Raw genomic sequence first — 22,828 nt, 5'->3', positions numbered from 1 at the left:
GGATGACAAGAAAAAGAAGAGTTCCTATAAGACAACACACACAAGCTTGTAAACAAGTTATACTTTTGTTCGTACTTCTCTGTGTCTATTTTATTGACAATGACTCAATACATGCATGGTGACGTCGGCATCCGATATCCCAATACCCATTCATTTGGCTATAAAACGAGTTGGCTCACTTCATCAGATTTGTTGGTTTACTCAGAGGGTGTGTCTGGTCGGAATTCGGTTTGTGCTTTGTTACAGTGACATGAGAAGCCAGTAAATATTTTTTGGGGAAAAGTTGTTGTCAGTGACTGAAGTCTAAAATGAGGTGTGTGAACTTCTAGAAATGCGATTAGGCTTCACGGAATGTGTTCCCATGTGACTCAGATTCTTGGTAACATAATACAAAATCCAATTTCTACTATACAATATTGTGTTTTTCTTTAGGAGAATATTTTACTTTTTAAAAGGTCTCCTAGGCTATTATTTAATTAGGGACCTTAATCGAATAACGTTGTCTTGGTAGTGCCGTCTTAAATAGGCAGTTAAGAGTTTGTGTCAGATTCCATGACTAACATATGAGCAATATGGCAGTCTTGTATTCCGAGATGTTGAGACATAGTTAATTTTCAGGATTAAAGAGGATGCCTAATCTATGCTGTAGGCTACGACTATTCCCTTTTTCTCACTGTCATTCCATTGCACCTACCGGTATATACGTTTTGGAAACCAATACAGTAGACCTATGAGCCAAGTGATGGTAGTGATTTATTGTGTGTGTGTGTTTGTAAATAATAATAATAATAATCTGTATTTAACAGTAGACTACGAGATGATTTTTTGGTATTGTATTCCAGCGATGGTGATTGATTTCCTGTTCAAATTCACCTCAGTCATAGATGCCAGGCAGTTCAAATGTTTGTTGGTCAATCTGAGTTTGATCTCAGACAGAAATGTTCTCTTACTCAGCCTATCAATACAGACCTAATAGCCTAACTGCTGTGTTATGCCATAACAAACGTCTAAATTCTATTTGAGATTACAATGGTAAGTATTTGTGAATGTGCTGTTAAGTGAAGGCTATTCAGGGGACTCAAAATAAAGTTAGTTGTCCATCAGGTCCAACAGCTTCATACTGAGATGCATGTAGTCAATCTCCAGAGAGACACAACCCAGATCTGAGTGACACCCCTTCTGAGTGTCATCATAAACTGTTTCTTCCTCTTTACAACCCTCTCACTCACATCCCTCTCCAGCGTTTTTTTTTTTTTTTTTTTTTGCCACAGTTGACAGAGGTTCGTTCCTTTGCCTGCTGGCGTGTCTGAGCTTGACCGGGCATGTAGACCGCCAGATATATTCCTCATGAAGGTTCGCTCCTTATAGTCTCTCTCCTGGTGATGTGGATCGGGGCGGCGTTACTGCCTGACCGTGGTGCCCAATATCCTACTGATGCCACAGGAACAGATGGTGGAAGGATGTTAAAGGGGATGGTGGGGGCTCTCTACCTTCGGTTAATATGAACCGCCACTGCCCTATTTTTTGATGGTGACCGTTTTCTATGAGCTAGCAAGTTGTTGTGCCTGTGGGCATGCTTCTAGAGAACGCCTCCTCTTAATGCCAGTGTAGCCTACTCTGATTTCCTACTGACTCAATTTTCTGTCTTTTTTTCGTTGCCCTTTTCACTGGAACTTGCTGTCAATTTTCTGTGTGTTTCTGCTTGAGAAAGATTATGGGGAATGTGGATATCTCTTTGGCGATACTCACTGTAGTTATATTGCACTAAGGAAACAACTCTCAGAGGTGCTGTCTACAAGAATTTTGGTTTGTGTACATCTGTGGTGAAGCTATTAATCATTTCGGACAGGTGTAGTTTGTGTTCAGTTTTGTTTGTTTTTGTGTGTGACATCTATGCATTGGTTAGGTCTTTGTAGACATAAACATTGTTAAGAATTGAAAACACTGCCCATACCCAGCTGTGGAAAGCTTAAATGCTCTTGCACACATAAACGTATAAAGTGTCCCAGCTTATTGACTTCTGTTGCTGAGTTGTGAGTGATGTACAGCCTGACTTATTGTTCAGTTGGTCTTGGAGGTGGGTCCTCATTTCACTCCACCCCCAAGGTTGCGTGAGTGTGTCTCAATGAGCACCTTTTGCGACTAACAGAGTATGCGTTCTTTAACCGGTTCGGTGCAGAATGTCTTGAACCTTCGTGATGGCTAGTGAACTACACCGCATTTCCAGCAGTTACGAACTGAACCAGGATGTGTCATCAACAGAGGGTGTTGCATGCATAAACGAGTTAATGATATGCATAAACAGGAGGATGATATGTCCCATAAAAATGGCAGACACTAGCTGTGTAAAATGCTGGCTAATGTCTGCAGTTTAGTGCTAGTTGACTAGTTTTGTTTACTCACAGCAACAGTTGATATGGACAGAAAACAAATGCTTTTTCCCCTCTGAATGGTAGAATGACAGGCCCACTCCGGTTCGCAGGAAAAACCAAAATGTTGGTTTGTGAATGGGAACGGAACTGGTTCTCTGTCAGTGGAAAAAGGCTATCAGTGTATTTTGGATGCACAAGGTGTGCTGTGTCTGTGTAGTGCAGCCAGTAAGCTTGATGTGTGAAGGATGGCACAAACAGTGGGGAGATGGGAGGGGAAGAGCAGTCCTTTATTCTGGAGAGTCTTTTCTCGGACCATGCTGGTCAGCTGCCCAGCTGGGGAGGCCACATGACCGAGGAAGCGATGAGCATATCCCCTGGAGCCAGGCCAGAGTGGCCAGGAGGGTGGAGAGATGCTTCCACTTCACACAACACTCTGTGTCAGAGCTCAAAATGTGAGTGTGATGTTTCACACACACACAGATCGCTCCCCCCTTCCCCCTTCCTGTTCTCTCTTTGTCACTTTAATTTGGACTCGCACATATTCACCACAGTCCAAGCTTGGAGGCATTGCCTTCTGTTGGTCAGGGCTATTCATACCCTGTGGCACCTGTCAGCATTGCATTGCTGCGGGCACAGCTTCACTCTGCCAGGCCTTCACTGCCCTCCTGCCACCTGCTGGGAGCCACAGAACCTGAGAACGCCGCAGCTCTGTGCCAAGGAGCAGCAAATGACGCAGTCCATTTAGCGGACTGTTTCACATTCTGAAGCTCCCCTAGTGTAGCTTTCTTTAACTAGCTCATTTCTTTGCATGATCACTTTGTTACTTTTCTTTTCTACTGTCTCCCTTTCTCCTGCCCTCCCTCCCTCTCTATCCTGATACCACAGTTTTCCTTTCGCTCTTTCTCTCTCTCTCTGTCACCTTCTAGGCCTGATGTGTTTTCTCAGGGCAGGATGTTGACTTTGTGCTGTTCACAAAAGATTCAGACCCCCACAACTGAGCTAAATCGTATTGGCTCTCTAGTGCATGGCTGTGTCCCTGGCCTACATGGAGTGTTAGTCTTTGCAGCAGCTAGATGCAGAGTCCAGGCCTTCTATAGACTGAGACTGAAAATAGTATTTTTGCCTGAAATGTCTTTTGAGGATTTCTATCAGAATGAAAACTCCTAGATGAAAACCAGAATTGTTTGTGTGGACTTATAGTGAACTGTCAACTGTAAAACTAATTTTACAGTTGATTTTACACTAATAAACTTAATTTTTACGGTTTGTGAAGGGTGCAGTCCCGTCCTTTATGGCTAACGCAGGTAAAAAATAATCTCCTTTACTTTCTTTGGTTGTAGGATAGTCCGCGATTCACATTAGTTTTGGTTATCACCGCAAGTGCAAAGGCTAGGCGTACCCAAGTTCTAGGCCATTCCGTCGCCACATTTATAATATTGCTATAATACCTTTGTGAGTAAAAGTCGATACTTTTGCTTGCATCAAATCGCGCATTTGCATTTAGTGCGCATCTATAGGCTTAACATGAGTTCTAAACGTCTTTGTATGCTCATATCTGACTTCACTATGAATGCATTTATTTATGTTGTAAGACATGTAAAATAAATTACAGACTCCGGTACTACGCACAAATTAATGCAAACTTACACCGCACTTCCCTAATAAGTTCTCTCGCGTCACTGACAGTAGCTAGAATGCATAAAAAAACAACGGGAAAAACAGTGTTCAGTCCACCAAGTCATAAGCTATCGGCGCTGCGCAGCATCAGTTGTGATATTTATCCTACGGAGTGTAATCGTAGGTAACGTCATGTATGAAAACTAGTATTTTTAGGCAATACTATAATTGTCAAGTCCAGGGCAGCTGAGGTGTGGCGATGACCTCATCGATACGCAAGTAGGATGTGCGGTTTCGCTGTCCAAACGAATTCAAAAGGGCTACGGTTTCAGATTTTTCCACTCTGGGACCAGGTTTCAAAAAAGTGCGGTTTCGGGCAGTGCGTTTACAGGATTCGTTTGGACGCTCGGCCAAGACGAAGCAAACCCTCTGTGTTTAACCCAAAAAGCGTCTCCGTGTGGACGGGCCCTCAGTCACACTTCATTACCCCTTTGGGGAAAGTCCTCTGTTTAGAGAAAGCCTGTTGGGTTTGTAATAGCCTTGGCTGCTCCAGGTGGGTGTACACACCTCCCTGTGGCTCAGCCTGTCAGAGGACAAATGAGTAAATGATTGAATCCACACTGCCCGTCTGAGAATCCTGACACAAGTACGCTTCATGGGTCAGGGAGAATGGCAGCCCATCTGAAGTTAATTAAACTTTGAGGTGAACTCGGCGAATGATGGCGAATGTCACAGAGGATTCTTTAATTTTTTAGTCTGACACCTTGTCCATAGCCAGGTTTGTTTTTCCCCTTATGTGGCTTCTATGAATTGAACTTGAATAAGGGTGTGTGTGGTCAGTCCCTTAAATTAAAAATAGCCTTATCTTGACTTAGTGTCCGCTTCAACGTATTATACATTTATTTAGCTTAGACGCTATTTTTAGTTCACCCTTAACCTTGGCCTCCCTGGGTATCTAATCTGTTGTGAGGTAGGCTAAAAATCGTTTGCACGTCATTGTTTGTACGCCAAGTGAACTGTGAGGGTGGAGGGTAGTGCTGAACAGAGTAGGTTCATACACGGGAACCCATTAGTTGTGTGGGAAGGCCACACCCAGGACTGCATTGCTGTCTGGTCCAAAGGCCATGAGCAGAGGAAGACCAAAAGGGAACTCTGTGTGGTTTTGACATGATCATGCCGGTCTTGTGATTGTGTGTGTGTGTGTGTGTGTGTGTGTGTGTGTCATATTAAGAGAGTTACATGGTGGTGGTGGTGACATACAAAGGGCCTCCCAGATGTCACAGAACTGAATCCAGGTCAGAGGGAGAGAGCGATTGCATACTTTCTCTACATCAGCCAGTGCTTGTATTTAGCCGAACTCAGACTGAAATACACAGAATACAGTCCCCTGGAACTCTGTTTCTGTTTACGCACGAGAGACAGAAAAACCGACAGATGAACTGACTGACATGACAGCAGTGAAGTATGTCCCACTAAGTGTCTTCCTGGCTGGAGCTGCCATCCAGTGTGCAGATTTCCCAGTGTCCCTGTAATCTCTTTTCCCCTGGCCTCACGCTTTTCTTCCTGCCCCTGGTATCCCTCGCTCTCTCCAAACACAGGCACATTTTAACCCCTCAATCAGCTGGGGTCTTTAACCCCATCCTCTTTCCCCTTGGGTTCATATTGCCCCGGTTGTGCTGGGGAAGAGGCCAAAGGCTTTCCGCAGGGCAAGGCTTTTTACTGTCGGCTGTATGTACTTACACTGCACACACTGTAATTCAGAGTCTGTGGGAGGAGGGGATCTACCTCATTCACTCCCTGTCGGCTTTAGGCTATCGTCGCTGGATCTTTTGTGCTTACAAATAAATTGTATTGCGTACAAAAATGTGCTATATAAATAAAAGTGACTTGACTTGGATTGCGGCTGATGGGTATGGCTTGCTCAGTGAAAGACAGACGATGGATGCATTTGGGAGTCTAATTGAAGAGTGTTGCAGGCATGGTGGCCTTTGATCCATGCTGCTCACTGCTAAATGAGTCCCAATAATAGGCATCTGCCCACTGTGTTCTTCTGTGTGTAAGGGAAACGAGAGAACACGCCCTTGCTATGGACTGGGGTCTAGCCTACACCACAAGGATGAGTCATTGGAGACTCAGAATGCCTTAGCTGTGCTACTTTTTTAAATGTTTTCATGTTTCCCTGATCAGGTTGAAATGTCAGACACCCTATTCAAATACTTCAAGATGTCTTGCGCACATCCAGCCTATAGAAGACATTTAGCTCTGATAAGATGTTGACACTAATAGTGTTCTCTCCCCAGTCCACAATAATTTCAAGCATCCAAGTCTCTGAGCTTGACCGGAACCGCACAGGTTCTGTTTATTTCTTCTTCCTCTCCAGTTGAGTCATTCCATGTTTTGGCCTTCCAGACATATCTCCTCAGTTTTCCAGGGAGCATTCCATTCCCCCCAAGGGGTTTGGGGAAGTGCATGAGTGACTTTAACTGTCAGTGTTGAAAGAAGTGGAGTGCCGAACACACCTCTCAGGGAAAAACAGCAACAGCACCTTTTGAGGCGACTGTTTTGATTTTACCCTGACAGCCGCATGCCTTTAACTTTCCCCCCCTTGTCAAAACTCCCTGAAGTATCTCTGCTGACATTTTTGAGTGCTGTTGGTGAAGAGATTGTGCAATGGGTGTTTCTCTTTCTGCTGCATGGTCCCTGTACTCCTCAGGTTTGGGTGGTGTTGCAGTTTTCCTTAAGATTGTAACATGTAATGTTATGATACATGATAAGAATCTTCTTATTTGCTCACCAGCATTATAGATCTTATGTAACAAAGCAATCACCTGCTTCTTGAGTGCCCATGGCAAGCAGTGCCAGAAGCCGTAGAGGAAGAGTCCCATGCTTAAAGCAACACAAGAGTTTTTTTGTACCTTAAAATAATGTTTCCAAAATCGTTTCAGTGGTTCATCAACTCGTAACAGGGTGAACGGCACTTCTGCATTCGCTTTGCGGCCCTCTATCGGCTATAACCGCACTATGTAAGTTTGCCAGATCGGGTAGCGGATCTGTAGTTCGATGGAATGAGACATAATAAACTACAAATTTGACTTGCATCTGATGTCGCAATACATTGTACTTTCATAAAATCATGCAACATATTCTACCTTGTCTGTGAACATCGTTATTTGCAAAGCCGGTGCTGGTTAAACAAATAGTGCGTGCGACAGAGGAAAAGTTCTTTGGTGTTGCTTTAAAAGTCTAGAGGAAGTCTCAGAATGAGGGACCAGGCACAGTTTTTAGAGAGCCAGGACACATCCCACGCAGCCATAAATCCCCTCTTTAGCTCCTCTTCTCCAGCAGAAAGTAAAAAGCAAAGAGCCGCAGCAGACAAGCCTGGAAGGGATCGTCTGGAGAGGATTGTGGGTTGGGGGCAAGATAGCAGATGCTTCCTCTGTCTGCTCTGAGAGATCTTGCCGTCGTCGTTCAGGCCGGAAGGAGGGTGTCAGCGGAAAGCCGGGAGGTGATCCTGGAGACAGAGGAAGTCCTTAGTGCACGCTCTCGCTCTCGCTCCCGCCCATTAGGGGATGTGTGGCTCTGGGTGGAGTGGCACTGGAAGAACTGCCTCTCCCTTGACCCCTGGAACTCGTAGTCCCCTCCCTGCACCCTCAGGGGAGGAAGCCCATGCTTTTCCTCCTCAGCTTCTCTGCCAGAGAGCACTGCTCCAGCAGCAGAGCCGGCCCCTCCACTTCTCTCTCCTGCTCTGTTCTGCCCCAAATCCTGTTCTTCCAGTTTGACATCTCTTTGTGTTCTGATGTTTTGTCAGTCACATTGCCAGGCTCATGTCAGGTAAGGGCAAAGGTCAAACAGTCCCCTGGCTGTTGGAATTAAAGGGACAGTGGCACCCCCCCCACCCCCCACCACCACCACCACAAACACACACACACACACAACCTCAACACATCACCCTCTACTGTGTCCTGGCTTGTCACTGGACTGAGAAAATAATCAAATTTCTCTCTAGCCCCCCCCCCCCCCCACACACACACACACACACACACGGAAGTTGTGTGAGAACTCACCTCTTTGCCTATCAGAGTGCGAATGAGGTCTCTGTTCCCAGCATTTGTCATTGTTTACCCTGTCGGGTCTATCTAGGTGACATGGCGTTCTAGTTAAGCACTAGCGCTACAGATTAAGTATGTGCTTGGTTTCATTTTTGTCCCTCCACTGCCTGAGCTATTGAGTCTTTCTTTTGATTAAATTGTAGCATGTGTGAATGAACAGTGCAATTTTAACAATGGCCTGGAAACTAACACCATCAGGCCACAGAGTGACTTTGTCGCCACACTGTTATAGGTTATATGGGCTAAAATGTATAATGATACATTATAGCCTACATCAGAATACAATATATTGGCATACATACAACATGCATACATAATGCATGCAAGATTACATCATGCCTATAAGATGTACATAATGCATACAAATTGATGATGGATAAAAATGAAGAGAGATGGCATTCAAAGTATTGCTTTGTATTGGTGCCCTGGTGCCCATTAGGTTACTGTTACAAAGCATTGTAAGTAGAGTATTTAGAGAATGTTAACCTCAGCAAAGTAGAATTGTTTTATTTATTATTTTATTTATTATTATGTTTTATTTCATTACATTTTATATTTTAAAATATTTTTTATGTTACAGAAAGTGAATAAAAAGGACTTCTCGTCCATTATCAGTGCCTGGCCTCATAAATGCTTTTCTGGGTGAATGGGCAAAAAGTCCCACAGACCCTCCAAAGTCTTGTGGAAAGCCTTCTCAGATGTGTGGAAGCTGTGGGTGTGATGGCAGGTGTCCCAATACTTTTGTCTGTATAGTGTATATTATGAGCAGGGTAGAAATTGGGAATGGTCAGCTGTAAGCAGAGGGTTTCTACAAGTATATCTGGGCTGCAGCAGTGGAGGTAGTCTAGAGTAGGAGGGGAAGAAAGGAGACAAAATGGATGGACAGAGCTAAGTTACTTGCCACATATGTAATTATTGATGTAATTATAGGTTATGGTGATGAGGAATTATGTTATATCATAATCATAGCCATCAGCATTTGCAGACAAAGGTCCCACTATATGAGAGAATAGACAGGTTAATAAACTGAATATCTGTTGTAGTCACAAAAAAAAGATGTCCATGTTTGATTGATGCCTAATCATCCAATCATCTGTCTTAGTACTATGGCATGCCTCAAGGCTCGAGATATCCAGGGTAAGGGGGGAAGGCGTGGAGTATAGGCCTAAAGCGGTTTTAGTGTACGGGTGGTGATACACGGGCAAACTTTTTGAGCAATGTTGCTGGGCACTGGTGAGGACCTACTGATGAATAAAGTATTCCAGAAATAGCGCAAATGATGGCCAATACTATTGGGTAATATACCAAACAACAATACTCCGGAACGATGCCCAGCAACAAAAGTTGCCTTGTGAATCATCTTAAGAGTAGTGTTTTGATACAAACCCTGGTTAGAGTATGGGAAGGGGTTTGGAGGTGGGAGAGCCCCCCTGCGATTACGAACCTGGATTATAGGAAAGCATTGCTGATCTGCTATGGGTTTATGCTGTGTAGAGAGATGCAGTTTGGTGTGCAATAGATTGAAGCCTCTTCCTTCAGTACGCATCAACTTTTCTCCAACTCGCTGTCTGCTTTAGTTGAATTGACATGAGCATATGCACAGACACATTATAGACATTCTCGTACGTTGGTCTGTGACCTTCATGAATGGAAACTAGCATGCCTCATTCCAGTTTTTTACCACAATCTGGGATTTCTCTTTGTTGTGTCTCTCTCCCTCTTTCGTTCAGAATCATATGTAGGTCATGGGGGTGGTGGGATTTACAATGGCCGTCAGTAATTCTCTTGCTTCATGGGAACTACCTTGATCACATTAACGTCGCATGAGATTAAAAATGCTGAATAGTCATAATATGTAGTTCAGTAAGTTCACATATTAATCTTGTCAGGAATGTGTTTATCAGAGTCTAATGACCAGATTATGTCTCCTTTCATATAGAGAGACCTGGCCTGTCTCTCAGTTTATGGAGACTGCAACGCTATCGCTGTCAACCCTGATGGATGGGACTCATCGTTGTTGTCCTAGCCCAGGTGATGATGTTATGTAAATGGGCCTCATTTCCTTGAAATGATTCCTGCCTGAAGGAAAATCTCGTTCTCACCGTGTGGTTGAGATCAAGGTGTCAAAAATGATTTACGTACTCCATGCTCAGAATTCTGGGGTATTACAAGGCTAGCTGTTAGTCTGGAATTCCAGACCCACTTTATTCTGAAGACAACATGTTTGTTTGGAGAAGAAAGATAATACCACTGAAGTGGAATTCCAGGGGTATCAGGAACGCAAAGAGCAGATGAATAATGTATCGGAGCAGATGCAGCTGAAGTGGTTTCCAAACCTGTGGCTAAAAATAGGCTCGAACAAGGTTCTCCATTTGTCTAGTTTCGCGGAGGGAGTGTTGGATCAGTAGTAGTGTTCTGTAGCCTCCCTCCTGCCTCAGTCTGCTGTGTGTGTGTGTGGGGGTGTGTGTGTTGCTGAGGGGAAATTACAACTGTGTCTGTGTATGTGTACCAGTGGGTGTGTTGCTTGCATGTTATGCTATCAAGTGGCATATCTGATGCAGGCCTATTTTTGGAAGCTTTTGGTCGTTGGAGTTAATATTATCAAAAAATAGAGAATGAAAATTGATCTGATAAATTATATGAATCTTGTGCGCTTCAACTTGTGTGTTTTGGTGATAAGAGAATTTGTCGATATGTGGCCTTGCATGGTTATGAAGGTTATTAGATAGCTATTAAGCATCTGGTTGCCAAACCCAGTCCCTCTGAAAATGGGTGAAGTAAGGGGTTCTACCCAATTGTCTTTGTGAAAGACCATCAGTATGTAGATTTACTATGATAAGTTCAAGATCCCACAGCATTTCCATGTGCTGTGCTTGAAGCATGTGTCTTCATATCAGCGTGTGCTGTGCGCGCACATGATATCATTCGGCCTGTCCTCTCCGACAGATGGCCGGTGCACGGTGGGAGTTCTCAGGAGGAATCTCCCAGCATTCCTGTGGGCAGCTATCACGCCCGCACATCTGCTCCTCCCGCTCCGTCAGAGCAGCTCGCGGGCCCGCCACTCTCCCTCTCGCTGTTCGCTCCAACTGCTCGTACGCGGCCCCGAAACTCGTGTTTGCGTACCCAGAGAGACACGTGTCAAAGGCAACATGCTTACCCAATTGACACCATTACCCACCCCTCTATTATCCAAAGGAGCAGGGCTCCAACAGAATCGACAGGAAGTGTTTTGTCAGTGCTTTTGCGAGCTATTGGCTATGGCAGGCAGCTTCACTCGAAAGGTGTTAGTTGGTTAGTTGTGTTGGTGATGTGCTTGATTTTATATTGAGATGTCTTTTGAAGTGTTCTAAGTAAAGTTTGAGCTGATAGCATCAGGTGGTGTGAAGATGGGGAGGTTTACCGCAGTTAGAAAAGTTTCAACCGCTCTTATGCCGCATGGCTATGTCAAACAGGAAGCCAAATAGAGAACAAAAACCCAATGTTTATTTCCTCTCTTCTCAGTGGTACTTGTGGGTGTCTCGCTCACTCTCGTTCCTTTCTTTCCTTCTGTCTTTCTATCTTTAAATAATTTAATGAAGGCATATTACTGTAAAGTAATTGTGCAACAACATGCGTTATCATAAACCCTGTGAAATTAGATTCTATATTTGACAGAGTGGTTTTTGGCTGAAAAGGGATATGTCATTTGAGTTTGTGTTTGTTTTCACACTGGTTTCTGTGGCTCATTTGACTTTTTCACCCCCCCCCCCCCCCCCCCCCCACACACACACACACACACACACACAAAACACTACACACTGCTATAATCCTGAAGACATGAAAATGTGGGTTTTATTTGAATTAATCCCCTAGTCTACATGATTCTTGAATAGGCACTCATGTTCTCTGGAGTTCTCTGAGTGTTCTCAAAGTAGTCAAAGATTCTATAGTTAACTTCAAAGCAATGAAGAGTGGCTGGCTGAAGGGTTACCCTTAGTTACCAATATACACATAGCATTCCGGTGAATAGGATTGTGTTAGAGCCGCTACAGAATGTTTGAGAGGGAGGTGGTATGCAGTGTTGGTGTCACTTGAGGAGCTTTGTGCAATGATTGGGTGTCTTAATTGAAGCAAGCCCTTGGGCTACAAGAAACGTTTATCTGCCTGTGTGCTAGCCCTCTGCTCTCCCCTATTCCTCTGTATTCAGCTGTGCTGCGGTGTGTCATGTGCTGTGGTTGGTGGTCTCACGCACATCTCTCCCCTCCCTTCTCCTCTGCCACAGGCACCGGACAAAAGGAAAGCGCTGGAGGAGACCAAAGCCTACACCACCCAGTCACTGGCTAGTGTGGCCTACCAGATCAATGCCTTAGCCAACAATGTACTGCAGCTACTGGACATTCAGGCGTCCCAGCTGCGCCGCATGGAGTCCTCCATCAACCATATCTCCCAGGTCAGTCTGAAAGCGCACAAACATATACAGGAATTATACACAGAGACCGAAAAAAGAGTCTTGTGCACACACAGCTGCATGGAATCCTTCTGTAACCACATGGTCTTGGTCAGTCTCAAAATACCTAGCGCCCGCACACACACACACACACACACACACGCACGCACACACACACACAGACAGACAGCTGCACTTCCACCACATCAGCCACTGGGTAGAGATTAATGTATATGTGTATGATGCTCTAAAATAGTCCATGAAAGCGCAAGCCTGTGTGCCCACGCTGGCACGCTCGCATGTATGGCAAACCCACATCTTGGAGGACACACAATGCATGTACATGGTTGTAATGAAAATGGACATACATGCACACATTGGCAATATACCATTTTTGCCATTGCCATTATACGCTGAAGAAGGGCCCGAAACGTCCGTTGTTGGCGATTAAAAGTTTGAAAGAGAACTGAGAGTGCTGTCCTTACTTCATACATATGAGGGATTCAGCACCTAGTTAAGTTAAAACCAGCAAGTCAGTAAGTGTGAGCGCGTTGCTTCATTTATTAGTACACACACATTGACAACCCATTGGTCTATGTCTATGGATGTTTGTCTTGTGCTAACTGCTCCATCCCCCACTCTACACGGAGACTTTAACACTCTGTTCTGCTCTCTTCATCGCCTCAAGACCTCATTGACTGGCACTTTTTTGTCTTGTGTGCTGAATATATACTCTGTGTGGATGAATGCTTGAATGTGTGCCTGTTACTCCCAGTGAATGAGTGATTCAATCTCCCCATCTCTCTCTGCTATCTTTATTCTTTATGCTCTCATTCGCTCAACCTCTCTCTCTCTCTTGCTCGCTTTTTCTCTCTCTCCCTCACTCGCGCTCTCTCTCTCACTCCCTTTCTCCCTCTTGCTGTTGTTTAACCAAGTCGCAGTTGGGGCTTAGCGCTTAAGTCAAACTGTCCCTGGACATCATGGCTCGGATTCTGGCACTGTCGTTTGGAGTCAACTGATCCCATGAAGTCATTAAGAGCTCAGATCAAATCAAAGGCTCACATGGCCCCTGGGTGCCAAACCTAGACTGTAGACCTCCCGCAGGCCAGCACAGAGGCTTAGATTCACCGCCCCACCCTGTCCTTCTGTGCCTGGACTCTCTGTAGGGGTGTTGTTGAGGATGGCACGCTAAAGGAAGTAATCAGAGAAAGCTTTCAATAGTATCCTAATGGGGTTATCACAAGAAGACTATTATGTAGCACAACTAGATGTACCGCATAGCGGTACAAAATATGACCGCCGCTCAGTCCTGTACATCCGTTCCGCGAAAATAAATCACACTTCAATTTGTCTCCATCTTTTACTCCATCCTCCACTCTTGAAACTTTTGTGTATGCTTGTTTGGCATGCCTGAGTTCATGCCAAACATTGTAAACGTTCTCTAAGAAGAGTGTAAAGCAGTTTGTAGTAGCCTAAAGTTAACCACAACGTCGTCTATCGCTGGAAAAAAATAGCGAGCGGACTATGATGAAATAATAAATGCTCGGCGGGCCGGATTAAAGTGCATGGCTGGCCGCAGTTTGGAAACACCTGCTTTAGTCATTCGTTGATATGTAAAACACTGACGTGTAGGCTACATTTTCATTATTGTTCACTCGTTTTGAGTAGGCTGTGTCTTGAAACGCATATGCATTGTAGGTTGCACATGTAGCTTATAAAATACATGAATAAAATTCACGGATCCCGTCGTTAGCTCAACTCTTATTACATCGGAGGACGCAAACAAGGACTAAAAGTTAACGTGATTTAAAAAAAGGCATGTGTGGTTTACGTCATGTGATGTGTTTCACGGTATGAGTTGAGAGCCCTGCTTTGCTTATATTTTTGGTTAACTTAACTTGGCTGAAATCAGAAATATTTTCGAACAATGGATGATCCGCTTCGAGGGACAAGCTCTTGGCCTTCTGCTGTGCCACACATTTGATTTTTGATCGTCGTTTATTGTATAGTCTAACTAGCCTACTAATAATAACATAATGTCACTAGTCCACAGTGCATCAGGCTGAACAGTGCAGGGAACAGCTGTCATTGGTAGGCTGCATGCAGGCACATGGTCAGACAGGAGCGCTTGATTTGTTTTGTAGCGGAGCGTTCTATGGGTTGCCAGGTTGGTTCTATGGGTAGATTTGAAATATCGCTCGATCACGCAAATTTGATCGTGGGAAGCCAAAATCGTGATCGTGATTAAAATTCGATTAATTGTGCAGCCCTAAGATGTAGCATTGTTATAAAACCTTTAAAATCTCTAAACATAATCACAAGTAGGGCAGTTCATCACAGTTCATCCATTGCAACTGGATTGATGAAAGGTCACTTACACCTGTAGGCTACATTGTATTTGGGAAAAGCAAAAGGTATCAGCATAATGTTATTTATTTATTTATTAATAAACAAAAACATCTCTGTCAGTTCCATGCCGTTTTCAACAGCTATCAAAAACAAAGGTCATTTTTGGATGGATGGATTTTTTTGTGAATGTTTCTTCTTCTACATAAGATTTTAGTCATCTTTAGTTCATGTAATACTTTATTGTCAATGCACAAATTAAGTAACAGTAGTCTGAAACGTTATTGTTAATGCACAAATTAAGTAACAGTAGTCTGAAACGAAATGCTGTTTTACATCTAACCAGTGGTGCAAATAACTGACATGTCCAAATGGGCCTTGATGAAATGCGTCGCTAGACTGTTCATACACATTTTAACGGGCCAAAGTTGAAGAGCTGTTGTCCGTTATTGTTCGTGCAAATATAGGCTGATTCATGTTCCCTTGCATTGTGTAACTGAGGTCCATGGCTAGTCTGGCTTTCACCAGACCAAGCTCAATCTTTTAAGAAATTATTATTAAATTAAGGGTTCACCCAGCCTAGTCCATAGGCACCCGATATTGTTTAATTTTCCGATTGAGATATCCACGCTCTGGCTATTCTAAATGCAAAAATGCATCAGGGAGTTATGACAAAACTGTAACAAACAAACTAGATCCTAATAGAAAGCTGTTAGCTTCCCTAAGCTACAGGTAGGCTTATAAGGTAGGCCTATTTACAACATAAATTGTCAATAGGCTATGCTGGCGACACAAATGAAATCTCCTTTGGAAACCAATGGCTTACGCCTTACAGTATCAAGCGGACTTAAATTACAGCAGTGGTCTCCAACACGGTGCCCGCGGGACTGCTATGGGGCGCCCTCAGCGCACCTTCTAAAAATAGCCAACAGGTCGCCTGCAGATCACGCTCTAAAAACACGCTCCATTGTGAAGTTTTAAATAGATATTTAAGTCTAGACCAGAACCATTTTAAGAATGTATGTAGCCATACATCTGTAACATTAAATTGATATTGGTGATGCCTTACAAATTGTAGCTGCGTTAAATTTTAGCGTTTGGCTCCAAATCCGTTTCCCATTCAATCTTTAAACAACGGAAGCGGAGCGCATACACGCTGCTTGCATAGACAGGTGGGGGAACTTGCTTGTCTGGTGTAGCCAATGGAAGCATATCTTTGCAAAAGTTCTGTGGCCATTCCATGTTCGTCAAATACGGTTCTTGCACGATTGTTCAAGGACTGAAAAACAATTGCTTTAGCTCACAGGCCTTTTCTCCTCCGTAGGCTACTGCCGTAATAGCCTGAACATTTTGTGGCATGCATGACTGAGCAGGGCCGTGCATTACCTTTTTTGTCAGATCATGGAGAGAATTCAGGTGTGCAATAACTTTAAAAGGAGTTTTCATATGTTAGGGTGGTGTGGGCAATTACTATTGAAATGTTAAAACCGAATTGTCCACTGAAATCAGAACATAATCAACCCCTGAATTCATAATGGTGGGTGGGTATAATGGGTACAAATTGTAACCCAAATTATTAATTGCACAAAAAGATTATTTTTTTTGTATGTTAAAAAAATTTAGATTAGATTTCCGATGCAAACTTTGAAATGAACAAACTGAACAAAAATGTTGGTAGTGTTGCATATTGATATTAAAGTATCGAAGAATCAGATGAAAATACAGTTGCTTAACATATACTTATAGGCCTACACAATATTGATAATTTAAAAATAAAAATCACATAGGCCTATTATTTAGGAGGACTACCTTCGCAAAAAAGGGGTGAGGGTCTGTTTGTTTCTGTTGAGTAGCCCTCCATATGATTTTGGTCTTCAGGTAGCCCTCATTCCCAAAAAGGTTGGAGACCCCTGCCTTACAGTATCAAGCGGACTTAAACTGCCATATCGTGGCGAAAAGTTGTAATAAAATTCACGCAGCTCCATGAGTCAAGGAAAGCGCGAATGAAGTAGCCACTTCTAAATGGGACCCACTACACAGTAGCTTAAGGTGTGTTGCTAAAGCAGCCATAATGAAATGAAGGTCTCATTGTTTGGATACTTCACACACACATGCTTTTTAATTTCACAGACTACAACTACCAAGCTGGAATCAAAGCACATCGATTCCCCTCTCACAACCTGCACGCACTTAAAACAAATAAACAGGCGTCTCAGTCTCACGCATGTATAGGCAAAACTGTATCAGACTGGTGTAACGTTGGTAAATCTTCCATTGCACAGAATGATTTTTGTAGCACGTGCAACAAATGACAGTCGAAAGATACAATTACAGTGCTGCTATCAATTTGCTTGATATAACCGCATTTATAGTTTTCTACAAATGCAATCAATCAAATTGGCCTCCATTACTCAACCAACGCTAACGGTAACATTACCTAGGTCCTTATTGATATTATAAGATTAACGTACCTGCAGTAAAAACCAAGCATGTCCGATAAACATCCTCAGATTTATTTCGGCTTCAAGAAGAAATGGGAATTACATTTCATGCGAACATCGTCCTATCCTTATTAGACGTTCTCTGCGGTAAACTACAGTTCTTGTAGGAAGCGTCCATTGTTTTTTCAACCCATTTTTAACTTCAACAAAATTACGTCTCACTGCAACGATGCGCCATCTAGTGGACAAACGACTACTTATCGTCAATACTGGAAATGCAGCCTTGATGATGATGATGAATATTTGGCTTTCTTTTAATCCTACTGAATTTGTAATTATGTATCGGCCGTTCTAATACCGATAGTATGTGGGTGCCTGTGTGTGTGCACCGCCATCTACAGGCCAATGAGTGTCACTAAATGTACACATAACCTAATTTTTTTAGACCCCCCCATGGATGAAATTCTACGAAACTTGGCATACCCCAAGAGAATGCCAGGTCAATCATACACATAAAATTGCAGTTTTATGCACAATTGGTGCAGTTCTGAACATCTTAACTGAAGATAGGGGCGATTAAAGCAGAATAATATTGCATTTTCATTTTTTACCGGGGCGGTGCAAATCACAAATGAGTGATTATGGGCCAGGTTGATGTGGGCCCTTGAGACCAACATACCATAAAAGATTCTTCATCCTCAGTGCCACGGTTCAGGTAGTTATTTAGGAAAAACTGCCTTTTTTGCGGTTCGGGGGGCCCAGCACGGGGGGGAGTGGCCCCCGGGGACGAAACAAAATTTTTCCGCAAAAGTCTAGTGGGGCAACATACCCACCAAATTTCATGTGCACCGGTGTTTCGGTGTCCCGGGTATCGTTGACCAAAAATTCAGGAAGTAGATGACTGGGGAAAAAAAAAAAAAAAAAAAACTTTGACAATCATTATATGACCGCTTTGCTAGCGGCGGTCATAATAATACATTTATCATCTATCGCTGGCAGTGCAACAATTAACCACAACTATACCGCAACACTGGATGCTTACCTACTCTGCAGCATCTTGTACATCCACTCAGAATGGATGGAGGAAGTTTTTACAGAAATGCTGAGTGATCAAAACACTTTTCATGCATCATGTTCGGTGACTGTGGAACTAATGTAATGAGAGAGATGGATAAAGTGAAGAGATGATGTCATGCTAGTGTGGTTCTCCAGGGCTGCGTCTGAAAGCCTCTCCGTAATGGGCTACAAGCTGAGCACAGAGGAAATGTCTCTCAGAGATGAGGTGGGGGTCACTCCTCAGGCACACTCAGGCTTCCATCTGCCCACCAGGAGCCCCTCTATAAAACCGAGAGGAGCAGTGGGGAGGGGAAGGGGAAAAAAAGACCAATTTTGACAGGGGGATGGAAAGGCAAGTGATTTGTGTTGCACTGGATTGCCAGAGCATTTTTAGTGGAAACAGGTTTTGGATGGAATACCTTTTTTGTAGAGCGCCAGTCATGGCCATGCAACATGGTCCGGGTCTCTATGGAAACGGCGCCAAGCATGCTGGGTAATCGGACACCAGCGGAGCAGACGCCTGCTGCAGGAAACTGCTGTTTCACTTGGGTATAATGTGAGATGTGGCAGAAACACTGGCAGCTGCTCAGGCGCATACATTTGGCGCACGTCCTCTCCTGCCCACCCACCCAGCCCACTCACACGCCACAAAGCCCACACACCCTAACAGGAAGAGTCTGACTCTTCAGTACCATCATACTGAAAGGACTTCTAGAAACACTGTTAGTGCGAAACTCTCTGTATTATATGGCTCTGCTGACATCAATGTAGTTCACCAATGTCACCAACTCACAAGGCACTTGGAGTAGTTGAATGTCAAAGTATAAAGAATATAGCAGCTCTCATAAATTAATATGAATCACAATTGAAGATGGAACCCTGGTGAAGACCAATAAGCTGACCAGTGGGCTGTACACTGGATTCAATCTGTATTATAAATCTACCATGTCATTAAGATAACCAGCAAAGCCTGCATCATTTGTATATTTTTGTATAAAGTGGTTTGTAATGTGTTATTAAGAATTATATACATGTGTCTTCACTAATGGGATCATGCAACTGGCATGAACTTCAGAGGACAGCAAAGAAGAGAGTTAAGATCTGAAAAGAGTTATTAAGACCCAAGTTTCAGTAGCCCCAAATTGTCTGCATCTATGAAACAGAGGCTTCTTTCTACAGGACCCAAAGACTGGGGATTCTCCTGCTAAGAAACACACACACACACACACACACACACACGCACACACACACTCTCTTGTGTGTTATGTATCCATAGCAATGCCCCCTGAGCATGGCTATGAGGCGGCTGTGCTAGCGGGTCCTAAAAAAGGCTCTTTTATGGTCCTGCTGTGCCCCTCTGCTCTCCACTTACCATTCTCCGCTCCTCTCCTCTTCTCTCTTCTCTCTTCTCTGTCACTCAGGCGGGTCTGTTGAGAGTGCTGGCTCGCGGCTGCAGCCTCCTCCATGCCTGAGTGGAGTCTGCCGCGAGCTCTTATACAGGGCTGACAGGAGCAAAGGGCATTTTTTCTCTCTCTCTCTGCACCCTCTCTATCTTGCCCTCTCTCCCTACCATTTCTCTCCCTCTCTGTTCTTCATCTCTCTTTTTCTTTCCCTCCCCTTCTCATGCTCTTTTGATCTTGCTCTCTATCTCCCTTTCCTACCCCCCCCCCCCTTCTCTGTTAATAATTCAGATGTAGCGCTGTAAGCTTGTGACTGCGGTTGTTTATCTGCTACCTCTGCAACTCTGAGAGTAGGTCACCCTGCATTGATTGACTTCAGTGTCTTGATTAGCACATCACTCCATGCCCAGTGCAAAATATTTGTGTTTTTAAACAGTGAAGATTGCATATAAAAGAGGCAATACATTCTGTGTGGAGTGAGAAAAGATGTTTTATTTACTGCAGTTTACTCAGAAGTTAGACACACCGTCAATATAAACTACCACATTGCAGCTGGAGGTCAGAGCATTAGTATGGGAGCATTATTGTGCCCATCCGCGGGTTTCTGCCTTATTGCAGGGGGACATAGTGTCCAAGAGGACGCTGGTGGACATGGCGGACTCTAGCCATGTGGATAAACCTGAGCTGACCTCTCCCAGCGTTTCCGCTAATGATGGATGCCTGCTGCTTCAGTGGCGGAGGAGTTGGGCAGGAATGAAAGTGCTGACTGCAGTCACATCAAGGAAATATGGCTGCAGAATCTTAATTACCAAGAGTGGCAAAGGTTCCCTTCCCCTGTGAAAGAAGAGAAAGAGGGAGAGGCAGGAGGGAGGGGGACTGAAGGAGAGAGAGGAAGAGGGGGGGATTTCAAGTCCTTTTTTATAATCTAAAAGAAAGATCTTTGTCACACAGATCAGTGCATTCAGAAAACACATTCACACGCACACACACACACACACACACACACACAGTATACTTCAAAGAAGAAGAATGAAGGACAGAAGCCAGCCAGCCATACAGAGAGAATGCAAGCAGTATGTACACAACCAAGAAGTGTGATACAGAAGCGAAGCAAGCTGAAAGCGGGGGAAGGGCGGCATTATGTCCCGGAAGCTGTGTGACTGCAGCCGCCCCCCCCGCTGATGGGGTTTTTCCAGTGGGAACGTGAGGGCCATGTAATGGCCACGGTGGCATGTCTCCCCTGGGCAGGCCGCCACACCCGCCACCGAGGGGAAGAGGAGGAAGAAGAGGAGGAGGAAGAGGAGGAAAGGCTGTTTTTAGAGTGTGCCTGTGTCTGCCACCCCTCAGCCTGTGCCATCATGCTGGTTTCGGTAGTGTTAGCTATGTGGAAATGAGACACTCCTAAAGTGTGTGTGTGAGTGTGTGTGTGTGTGAGAGAGTATGTATACACATGATTTGTTTGTGTGGTTAACCAAAGAGTCTTGGGTGTGGTGATGCTATGCCTCTATGCCTGAGTGCTGGTATTTCCCTTTTCTACCATCATGGATGGGTGTGTTGGAATCAGTCCAATCAAATCTTAGTGCTTCCCCTTTTAAGAAATAGTTTGAGCAGGTCATACAATGTTGCCAATGGCATCCCAATTAGTAACTCCAGCAACTACTTTTTGCCAATTGCCACCTTTCTCTTTCTTTCTTTTTGTCCTCCTCTCTGTCTGTTTGTCTCTTTTCTCTCATTCTGTCAGTTTTCTATGGGTTGTTTCTTTTTTCGGCCCCATGGTCTGCTTGTTTGAGGCAGCTGGCACACCGGATGCCATACAACATTTCCTGACATGACATGACTCCTCCTTCATGTCACATGACTCACTGGGACTGTAGTCAGGTAAACCCAGCCTAAATGAATGATTACCAGGCACCATATGCAGCCAGTGGTTGACCTAGTTTTAAAAAAGCAAGATAAATCTACTGAGAAATAGTTGATCATTCCTTGTCTTCTGACCAAGTAAAGGCTCAGTCTAGAGGAATAGCTCGAGATATTTGGTACTCAGGCATGTAGTACCATCAGTTAAAATTTAACACATGACGCCTGTGGGTATCCGATCTGCATCAGCTGTGTCCAATAAACTGAGCGCAGTGTAATACCAACCATTACCTGTTCAGTCCCGTTTGGGGTGTGTTTTTAAAGGTGTTCCTTTATGTGCTTAGTCATAGATCTATTTTCATCCCATTGGTGTTTGAGGGCAAGTGAATTGGTGCATATCATGTCTGTGTGCATGATTTAAGGGCTGATTTCCCATTTGCCATGATTAAGATTCAGGCTTCATTTATACCCTAGAAACTAGCCCCAAGTGCTTAAGGGTTCAGTGATCGTTAATGTTTTCATGAGTGGGTGAAGAAGTGCATGCAGTGAGTGTGTCCATGTAAAGGTGTGAGCAGCGATGTGTTACTATCTGCTCTTGACAGCCTGGAGGGTCGGTAGCTTTGTGTGTGTGTGTGTGTGTGTGCGCGCGCGCTTGCACTCTGCAGCGTTGAAAGAGCTTTGGAACACTGCATGCTTTGTCTGGCCAGCTGGAGCATCTAAACCGTCACCCATTCTCTCTCTCTCTCAAAACATATATACACATACTTTAAACTGATATATACATTTGTATAAACATACTACTTCACTGAGATTTGTGAACAATAGTACTTAGTTTTACATCGGTTCATTGAATGTACTATTAAGATTTCATCAGCGCGTTTGCACGTGTGTGTGTGTCTGTGTCTGTGTCTGTGTGTGTGTGTGTGTGTGTGTGTGTGTGTGTGTGTGTGTGTGTGTGTGTGTGTCTGTGTGTGTGTATCACTCACCTTCCCTCAGCTGGTGGCAGGTGAAAATGTATTGTGCAGCTATGAGACAGCTGTCCTTTTTCTCTCCTAGCAAGTACGGTAGTTTATTTAGGTTTGATAAAGAACTAAATTCAGGGTGTTTCTCATCAAGTTTTGGAAAGTAGAGATCACAAACTGACTGAAATGACTTGCACTCGGTCAGAAAGTCTCTCTCTCTCTCTCTCTCTCTCTCTCTCTCT

At 44.0% G+C, this 22,828-nt stretch overlaps 1 protein-coding gene across 6 annotated transcripts in view; it reads left to right on the top strand.

Moving 5' to 3' along the window:
* abi1a (abl-interactor 1a) overlaps nucleotides 1-22,828 on the top strand; it is a 49,427-nt gene that overhangs the window by 316 nt on the left and 26,283 nt on the right. For 5 of the 6 annotated variants that reach the window (XM_042068281.1, XM_042068283.1, XM_042068285.1 and 2 more), the window contains exon 2: nucleotides 12,360-12,527. In XM_042068281.1, coding sequence (XP_041924215.1) covers nucleotides 12,360-12,527 — 168 coding nt within the window. Of the gene's footprint in view, nucleotides 1-10,067; nucleotides 10,130-12,359; nucleotides 12,528-22,828 lie in introns of those variants that run through there. The other variant, XM_042068284.1, reaches the window with a different exon arrangement.

This window comes from Alosa sapidissima, chromosome 17 (assembly GCF_018492685.1).
Source record: "Alosa sapidissima isolate fAloSap1 chromosome 17, fAloSap1.pri, whole genome shotgun sequence".
Lineage (NCBI taxonomy): Eukaryota > Metazoa > Chordata > Actinopteri > Clupeiformes > Clupeidae > Alosa > Alosa sapidissima.
The sequence above is the reverse complement of the archived record's forward strand: the minus strand, read 5'-3'. Positions and strand labels throughout refer to the sequence as shown.